Source organism: Mus pahari, chromosome 23, assembly GCF_900095145.1.
Source record: "Mus pahari chromosome 23, PAHARI_EIJ_v1.1, whole genome shotgun sequence".
NCBI classification, from domain to species: domain Eukaryota; kingdom Metazoa; phylum Chordata; class Mammalia; order Rodentia; family Muridae; genus Mus; species Mus pahari.
Genome location: NC_034612.1, coordinates 39,574,339 through 39,584,427, shown reverse-complemented (window position 1 = coordinate 39,584,427; position 10,089 = coordinate 39,574,339). Strand labels below are relative to the sequence as shown.

Sequence of the window (10,089 nt, the reverse complement as noted above, 5' to 3'; positions counted from 1 at the left end):
CACATGCCTTTAATCCCAGCACTCGGGAGGCAGAGGCAGGTGGATTTCTGAGTTCGAGGCCAGCCTGGTCTACAGAGTGAGTTCCAGGACAGCCAGGGTTATACAGAGAAACGCTGTCTCGGAAAACAAAAACAAAAAACAAAACAAACAAACAAACAAAAAATTAAGAAGCAAGGTTACAGAGCATCCCTTGGTGTATGTGAGGATTTCCTCACCCCCTTGGGGCAACCAAACCTTGGGGGCTCATATTTAGCATTATAATTCATAGCAAAAGACCAAACCTCAACAGTCTTGTATACATGTCAGGTTGTTCATGTCTGAGTCCTCTTGCGTTAATGACCAAAGATTTACTACCAATCCTGGCTCATGGGAGTCTTTTTTAGCCTCTAACTTCCATTAGAATAGATGTTCCTAGCAACATATATTTACTTAGTTGCTCATTTGCTTTGCAATGCTTAGGGTTTGATCTCAGGACCTTAGACTTTCTGGGTAACCACTACCATTGAACAGTGTTCCAGCCGGCTCCACTCCCTACAGCACGTACCCTTCTATAACTGACGGGTTTTGCTGGTAAAATTTCTTGTCCCACACTAGCTTGGGAGTTCCTGTAAGAGAAAGACTACCTCTGAGCCACTAGCCACAGTCGTGGTGGGACCCAGGCCCACGCCCAGGGAAAGGGAAGAATGCTTACATTGAGTCAGGTCCACGAAGTCCCTCTTGGTACAGGAGATGAACTGATTGGCTATTGCATTCTGTACGCTTTCCTTGGAAGGAGACTCTATCCAAGGGAGCCTGTGGGTTTGTTTTCCTTTAGGGTGTGTCCACTGAAAGAATTCCTGTCGACGTAAGCACGGATTTAGTGGGAACCCAACTCAGGCCCACTTCTTCTAGTCAAGAATGCACAGGAGTGTTTTATGTCCGTATTCCTCCAGACCCTTTATAGCCAGCGACCACTCGGCGGGCGGTCGACGGTGGCTGCCCATCAGGGACCGTGGCAAGAGGGCCCAGCACTTACAAGCTATAATCTGAGTACTGACTCAGGTACTTTTCTCACTGGGAGATGGCTCAGCATGAAAAGCATTGGCTGCTCTTGCAGAGGACCCAGCTTTGATGCCCATCACCCACATGGCAGCTCAGAAACACCTGTTACTCCAGTTTCCAGGTCTAACGCCCTCTACTGACCTCCATAGGTACCAGCTATATACCATGTTGCATAGATACACAGGCAAAATATCCACACACATAAAATTAAAAAAAACCAAACATTTAAAGTCGTTAATACTACTTCAGCTAAAGGGAAATTTCATATCTGTATATGTGTATACATTTACAATAATTACAAATTATTTTGCATTGCTTTTGTTTTTTTAAGATGTATTTATCGATGCTAGGGCATGATAGCACTCACCTTTAATCCCAGCACTTGGGAGACCCAGGCAGGCAGATCTCTGAGTTTGAGGTCAGCCTGGTCTATAGAACAAGTTCTAGGACAGCCAGGGATACACGGAGAAATCCTGCTTTATTATTATTATTTTTAACTTATTTTTGTTTCCTGTGTATGAATGTGTGTGTGTGTGTGTGTGTGTGTGTGTGTACACACATCTGGTGTTTCAGAGGCCAGAAGAAAGCATCCAGTTTTCTAGAACAGGAATTATAAATGGTTGTGAGCTGCCATGTGGGTTCTGGGAACTGAACTGTAGGTCCTCTGCAAGAGCATCAAGTGCTCTTAATGGCTGAGGCCATGGAAGCCATGAGAAGACAAATCAAGTGTTGCATGGTGTATGTTCTTCTGATTCTCGAATCTACATCCTCTGACGCATTTACCTGCTGACAGACTTCCAATTGCTGTGCCTTCCCATCTCCTCCCATGCCTATCCCCACCACAGAGTCCTGCACAGGTTCCAACCCAGGCTGCAGCATCAGCATCACACAGAGTCCTCCGAAGGTTCCTGCCCAGGCTGCAGCATCAGTACCACAGGCTGCAGCATCAGCACCACAGGCTGCAGCATCAGTACCACACATACAAGTTAGAAAGTGAGTGTTTTCTTTCTTTCTGTCTCAGCATCCATTCTACTACCTCGTCATCTGCCACACGCCCCCTGGCGGCTCCAACCCAGATGGCAGCTGTGTGAATGAAACCTGTTAGAACAGACAAAACCAGGAACAAACAACAGGAGGATCCATCCCCCTCCACCCACTGGGGAAGACAATTGGAGATATCTCTTTGGGCTGAGCTCCCTTTGGGTAGGAGAGGGAATTCTGAAGAGAAGCAATAATGATAAAAGACAGGAGATTTTACGTGTCCAAGATATGATCGTAGCCTCAAGCACTTGTGCATGCCTGTTCATAGCAGCACTATGCACAATAACCAAACTGTAGGACCAGCCCAAAGGTGGATCGCTGGATAGATGGATGGGAAAACTGCGGCATACTGTGTAGTATTACCTAACTGTGAAATGTCCTGATGCTGCTGTAACATGGGAAACCCAAAAAGTCATACTGACTGGAAGAAACCAGACACAAAAGTCACACAGCATGGTCTCTCATGGATAATATCTAGAACGGCTCAGTGGTTAGAGCACTGGCTGCTCTTGGCAGAGGACCTGAGTTCAGTTCCCAACACCTACATGGAAACTCCAAACCAACTATAACCTGGAATGCACACAGCACACAAAATAACGACAAAGCATTCATACACGTAAAATACATACTTCCCTTAAAAAGCAGACTGGTGGGTGTGAGGGTAAGAGAACAGGAAAGAAGAGTCACTCTAATGGGCGGGGTCTCCTTCTGGGATGAAGAAAATACAAGATGGAGAGTGTCTTAGTCAGGGTTTCTATTCCTGCACAAACATCATGACCAAGAAGCAAGTTGGGGAGGAAAGGGTTTATTCGGCTTACATTTCCATATTGCTGTTTGATCACTAAAGGATGCAGGACTGGAACTCAAGCAGGTCAGAAAGCAGGAGCTGATGCAAAAGCCATGGAGGGATGTTCTTTACTGGCTTGCTTCCCCTGGCTTGCTCAGCCTGCTCTCTTATAGAACCAAGACTACCAGCCCAGAGATGCCACCACCCACAAGGGGCCCTCCCCGCTTGATCACTAATTGAGAAAATGCCTTACAGCTGGATTTCATGGAGGCATTTCCCCAACTGAAGCTCCTTTCTCTGTGATAACTCCAGTTGTGTCAAGTCGACACAAAGCTATCCAGTACAGAGAGGTAGGAGCAGAGTAACACTCATGTGCCAAACACTGTTGACTTGTTCGCATTGTAGGAGCTAAGTTTATAAGACAAACTCTAGGGACTAGAAATAGGGGCATGTGAGATTGTAAAGAAGAGGCAGTCTAGGGGCTGGTGTGATGGCTCAGTGTGTAAGAGCACTGACTGCTCTTCCAAAGGTCCCAAGTTCAAGTCCCAGCAACCACATGGTGACTCACAACCATCTGCAATGAGATCCGATGCCCTCTTTTGGTGTGTCTGAAGACAGCTACAGTGTACTTACATATAACAATAAATAAATCATAAAATAAAGAAAAAAGAAAAAAGAAGAGGCAGTCTGAGAAGTGTGCCTCTTAGCACCGCAGACAGATGGATGGACTCTGCGAGGTCCTTACAGGCTCAAGATGGTGTTACATCCAGTAGACAAGTAGCTAGTATCTTACTTGACCAGGGTGAGCTTTGTGGTTCCTTACTCCTCTTGAAGTCCCGTTTTTTACCATATTTTCTTTAGAACATAATTTCCAGGTATACTCATCGTGGTACTGGGACTCATTCAGAATAGGATCACTAATCGAATAAGTGAATCCTAATCTTCTGGTGCTCTTTGGGCTATAAAAACAAAAGGTAGAAATTAGAGTAAGGGATGGTCTTGGTGTCCTTTCCAGATATAGTGGCAAGATACTTTGACAAAAACCTCAAGGGAGAAAGGGTCTCCTTTGCCCCACAGTTCAAGAACACAATTCCTCTTGGAAGGTCAAGGTGGTTGGAGTTGGAAGCGGGCAGCCACATAGCAACCAACACCCATAAACCAGAGAGTAATGAATGCTTAGTTCCCATCCTCCATAACACAGTTCAGGAACTCAGCCAGGGGAATGGTGCCACCCACAGTGGATGAGCCTTTCCACCTCCATCAATGCAATCAATGTATAATCCCCTTGCAAGCATACCCCAGACCTGTTGTTGAGGCGAGTCTAGAAATTATCAGGTTGAGAACTTCAAAGAGACCAAGTACAAAATCTCACAGTGATACTCATGTCAAGTTGTTTTTTTGTGTTATAAAATTTTAAAAGAAGATTTGCTGGTTTAAGATTTGATGCCAGATGTTGTTGAATATTCAGATTCCCTTAATAAAATCAATTCTTTAAGTTAGGACAACAACAAGACATAAAATGAAAAGGAGAATAACAATCTAAAATGTATCTGAGTGATTTTTTTTTAAGAGTTGCATATTCTTATTACAAAGATTATTTCAATGCATCTGAATAGCTGGTGAATGAAAGCAGTTCTCCAGAGAGATGATCTTATAGGTTAAAGGGAAAGACATGTGAATTAGGATATTGGTTATCTTTTAAACATTTTTAAAGATAAGATTTTTACTGGTATATGTGTATGGGCGTTTGACCTGCATGTATATATGTATGTATGTATGTATGTATGTGTGTGTGTGTATGTGAGCCATATGAAAGCCTGATTCCTGATGAGGCCTCAGATTCTGAGAATTGGAGGAACAGATGGTTATGAGCCTCCATGTGCGTGGTGGGAACAGAACCCAGGTCCTCTGGCACAGCAGCCAGTGCTCTTAACCACTGAGCCATATCACTAGCCCTGGATGTTCTACGTCAATATACAAGTCTCCACTGAAATACATGTTGCCAATAATAACTCACAGTTCAAAGCAGTTAAGAGCACTAGCTGCTCTTTCAGAGAACCTGTGGGTCCATGCTCAGTACCGACATGGCAACTCAAAACTGTCACTCCAGTTCCAGGGGATCCGACACCTTCACAGAGACATACATTCAGACCAAATACCAATGCCCATGAAATAATAAGTCACCAAATATTATCGTCAGATATCACCACTAGATGACACCATCTCCAGCCACCATCCACCAGGCAATACTCCCATGTGATATGATCATGAGACATTACCACCAGATACTATGTACTCCTGGATGTTTATCTCACCACACATTAAATATTATTATTTTTTGCTCATATACAAAATATGAATCAACTGGAATCTTTAGTTTATTGAATTATAGGAAATGCACAAAAGAGAGAGGAATAGACTCATTGGGAGACTCCTGAGTAGAGAGTTTTCAGGGATTCCTGCGTGTCACTCGGGCTCCATGCTTGCCCTAGGCTCACCTTCTGTGCTAGATGTTTCTATGTAGTAAAAGGGTATCGCCGGGCCTGGGTATCACAGGCTGAGCCGGATGCCTCGATTCCCATGCCTGGGGCAGCCTGGCTCAGTGATGTCGGTCCCCCGGTCTCCTATAAACGTTACAAAACGTTCATCTGTCTTTAGGGAGAGGCTCCTAAGACAGCATGTAGGGTACTTTAAATGTCTCTTCTCCTCACATATTTAAAGATAAGCATTTTTGGTTTTCAGCGTACAAAATAAGTTCCTGGGAAATGTCATTAGCTGGGGAGGAAAGCAGTCTGAACGCGGGAAGCCGCACTAGCTGCTGCCGATGACGCTTTAAATAGAACTAGGCTTTTCTGGGCCATCATATGCTTCAAGATTGCTGGATAAAACCGGTTCATAAGAATCGGTGCTTTTCAGAGTTAGCGTTCATTGTCCAACAGGGTATCTTAATCTACTGTTTAGGCTAATCACAGCCTGTAATGTTCACTGCAACGTAGTTTGTGCCATAAATCGATGAAGTTGTTTATGAAAGAGAGAGACAGAGACAGACAGAGGCAGAGAGAAACAAACACACAGAAAAAGAGGGGGGGTGTCAGAGACAGAGACAAAAGAGTCTTAGTGTTTGGCACAGCCTGACCTCAAACCTGCCATCTTCCTCAGCCTCCTAAATGCTGGGATCCCAGGCATAAGCCGCTTTGCCTAGCTGGCTCTGACTTTTAAGTGTAGTTGCTATTTATTCTCAGAAGTTTAGCACAGTGGTCTGTATAACAGCATATTTTGAGACAGGGATCCACTATGTAGTCCTGTACAGTCTGGAACTTACAGTGTAGACCAGACCAGTCTGGCTTTGAACTCAGAGAGAGAGAGAGAGAGAGAGAGAGAGAGAGAGAGAGAGAGAGAGAGAGAGAGATCCACCTGCCTCGGGGATTAAAGGCATGTCACATCAAAAAAATTATTTTTCAATTTTTAAAATATTCCTTAAATACAACATTTATGTGACTAATAAATGTAGGTAGATTTCATCTCGATGGGAAATAAGTATAGCTTTGCATCTTTGGCAACAAAACCTGCCTTTACCAAATATTCAACGATGGTATAAACCATACAAATTAAAATTTTAGTTCCAAGAATTAGAAAAAAAATGTATTTAAATCTGTGATAGTTAAAAGCTTTTCTTTTAAAGGTTCTATCAGGGGCTGGAGAGATGGCTCAGTGGTTAAGCACACCGGCTCTTCTTCTGGAGGTAAATGAGTTTGATTCCCAGCAACCACATGGTGGCTCAAAACCATATGTATTTGGATCTAATGCCCTCTTCTGGTGTGTCTGAAGACAGTGATGACAGTGTACTCATACATACATATATAAAATAAATAAATATATTTTTAAAAAAATCTCTGTCAGGTTTGGAGAGATCCTGAGTGGTCAGAACACTGACTGTTCTCTCAGAGGACCCAGGACCTATTCTCAGCACCCACATGATGGCTCACAACCATCTGTGGCTCCAGTTTCAGGACCTGCAAAGCCCTCTTTTGGCCTCCTGAAGCCTCACGCAAGCATGTGGGACACCGCCATAAGTGCAGGCGAAGCATTCACACACATAAAATAAAAACACACTCAAAATATGTATCCAAAAGCATTTGTCAAAATTCCTGTTCTGTTTTCCAAGTCCGTCTTGAGTTAGGTAACATCTTAAAGGGTTACATCCAAGTAGAAGATCAATCGACATAACTCAGCAGCTGTCCAATCAGGAGGACTGTGTACTTCTCAGTCTGTAACATGGGGACTGACTAAGTGGGTGATGGGGTATGCCATTTGCTTTCAATAAAATGCTCTAGGTTCCCCCACCAAGTCACCAGCAGAGAGCGGTCATTAACAATCCCCTTGAGATTTCTGGCATCGAAATGACACCTTGGCCCTGGATCTTTCTGACAATCTGCTTGTTCATAGATGGCCGACTTTTCTCATCACTAGCATCTGTCCACTGGAGAAAGAAACAAAGGCAGAAGGCGGTTGACGCCCAGGGGCCTGTCACCCTAAAACTCACAGCATGGGAGGCTGGATGCATGAGCTCCTTGTCTCATTAACATGTATCCCTCTAAAATTACTTTAAGTCTACTAATCATTACCTTCATTATAAATATACAGACGTATATTGCTTTGAGCAATTAGTGCTTAAAATAACTGATAGCTGAACTCCTTAGGTCATGGATAATGCTTGAAACTTATTTTCTGTGAATACATCCAGTTACGAAGAAGTGTAATAGGGCGATCGATAAATTGCTTTCACAGTCTAAATGTCCTTCATCTGGAGACTGGATAATGAAAACTTGGTGCATATACCACATTTGGCATATGGGAAGTATTCCACAGTGTATATGTGCTACATATACAGCTTTAAATATGTCCACTTTTCAGCTGTAAAGGACAATGAGATCTGCATGTAGATGCACAGACTAGAAATGATTGTATTGGGTGAGGTAACTCTGACCCCAAAAGACTAACACTGCCTGCTCTCTCCCTGTGGTTCCAAGCTCCATATCTTCGTGTATAAATCTCACTTCTCATCAAAGAAATATGTGCAACATACAGAGACCATTACAGAAAACTCTAACCAATCACAACACAAAGAGCAAGTGACTCCGCGGTGTCCAGCCCCAGCTGATGCATCTACAGTACAACTCCTGCACCTAAGGCTCAGGGATAACTGTGGAAGAGGGAGTGGAAAGATTGCAAGAGTCAGAGGGATGGGAAGTTTGCTGTGAGCTTGCATCTCCTAGGAATGTCAACGAAGCTACACCCAGAAGTCTCACCAACATGGCTGCCTAAACAAGACCCGACCATGGATGACACCGATAGACATGCTAAGACGGAAAAGGGAACTCTCATAGGGCCTCAACCCCAGGCGAAGGACTGCAGACAGGTAAAGAAAACAGAGAGTGGGAGAAATATCTTCCCCAGGGAAATGCACACCAAAGGGTTTCCAATGCCAAGTGATCAGCCCTGAAATCATGTACAATACAAGCAGCATTATATGGACTAAGCAGGTTGTGTTTATATATTTAGGAATATATATGTATATGTGTATTGTATATGTATACACTCATACATATAAATATGAAATAACATAAATAGGAGCCATGAATTAGAGAAAGATGGGGGTGGGGGGCTTACATGAAAAGAAATGAAGGGAGGAAAGGAAGAGGTAAAATAATATAACTGCATTTTAATTAAAAAGTGAGGAATAAACACGGGCACGTTTTCAAATGGAGTGAAGCGTTTAAGAAGGAAAAAAAAAAGACAACTTTGGGAGGAAAGACAGGAGATAGATTTAAAGTTAGGCTGGGCTGTTTAGATAGTTCCACGTCAGCCTGAGCTGCACTGTAAGACCATTTCAAAACCAAGGGGGACAGAACACACAGTTCAGGAGTTAAGATCAATCGTTTGCTATTCCTATTAAGGATTGCTTGGTCTCCCTGCACCTCTCGGTAGCTCACAGCTGTCTGCAACACCAGTTTCAGGGAATCTACTGCCCTCTTCTGACCTCTGTGGGTACTGCATGCATGCCATGCCATACATACATGCAGCATACATGCAGGCAATCAATCAATAAGAATTAGAGCTAGGTTGCAGCTCAGGGGTAGGTTGCTTACCTAAGTCTCTGGGTTTCAGCAACAGCAGCAAAGGAATACAATAAATTAGCAAAAAGAGTTCATTTTTCCAAAGTCATATGTCATATATAGTCATGGCCAAGCAAATGAACTAGGAAAGGATCCCAGTTGATATTAATGTGCTAAGGTATTTGAAGTCCCCAATGGGAATGATTAAAATTTTTATCTCAAAACATCAGTATTTAGATTGGGCTAGAAGAATCCTTAGCAACTATGAAAACTTTTAAAAAAAATGTGAAATTGAAAGGCACTGAATATCTCTGGTTTTCTCTTTCATCCCAAATGGTCCCTCTTTGGACATCTGTCGGTGCCTGTAGACCTGCCGTACTCCTCAGTAGGGGAGAGTGATAACTACCCCGGCTCAGTGGGACATCCAACAACTCAGACATTAAGAATCCTGAAGCTTTGCACTGCTGTAAGTCTAACAAACATTTTATTGCTCTATGAATGAAAATTAATAACTTCTTCGACCTAACTGCTGTTAGCAGCTTTAGAACTCTGGAGACGCTGCCTCCCTTGATGGACAATGATCCTTGTAGCCTTTGTACTAACAGTAATACTGAGTCTGGGGTGACGTGATGCCTTCCTGCGCGGCAGAGATAACAGAGATAACAAGAGTCTCAGAAGTGGAATCGGCTTACAGAACAAGCACGTGCCGCATATCAATCACCCATCAATCCCACAATGAAAGACCGAGCTGCCGTCCTCTCGGCTCAGTCACTGTGGTGGTTGGGAGGAACAGAGTCCTCCATAAGCTCGGATATTTCAACACTCCGTGGCACTGTTCGGGAGAAGTTATGAAACCTTTAGAAGATGCATACTAGCTGGAGGAAGCTCATTTCTGCGGATATGTGGGCTTTCAGAGTTAGAGCCTAGCCCACTTCCGGTTTTCCCTCTCGGCTTTGTGGCTGAAGATGTGATCTCTCAGTCTCTTGCTCCAGCTGCCTGCTGTCACACATGCCCGCTAACGTTTTGGAACCATAAGCCTCAATCAACTCCTTTTTTGTTTGTTTGTTTTTGTTTTTGTTTTTCGAGACAGGGTTGCTCTGTGTA

General features: G+C 43.5%; 1 protein-coding gene across 4 annotated transcripts in view; it reads right to left on the bottom strand.

Annotated features, from left to right (window-relative positions):
- The window catches only part of Tex26 (testis expressed 26), a 31,631-nt gene that overhangs the window by 14,480 nt on the left and 7,062 nt on the right, over positions 1-10,089 (bottom strand). For 3 of the 4 annotated variants that reach the window (XM_021187046.1, XM_021187043.1, XM_021187044.1), the window contains 2 exons: positions 3,663-3,828; positions 692-836 (listed from right to left, as the gene is read on the bottom strand). In XM_021187046.1, the coding sequence (XP_021042705.1) occupies positions 692-836; positions 3,663-3,719 (202 nt within the window). In that variant the 5' untranslated portion in view covers positions 3,720-3,828. Of the gene's footprint in view, positions 1-691; positions 837-3,662; positions 3,829-9,018; positions 9,027-10,089 lie in introns of all 4 variants that reach the window. The other variant, XM_021187045.1, reaches the window with a different exon arrangement.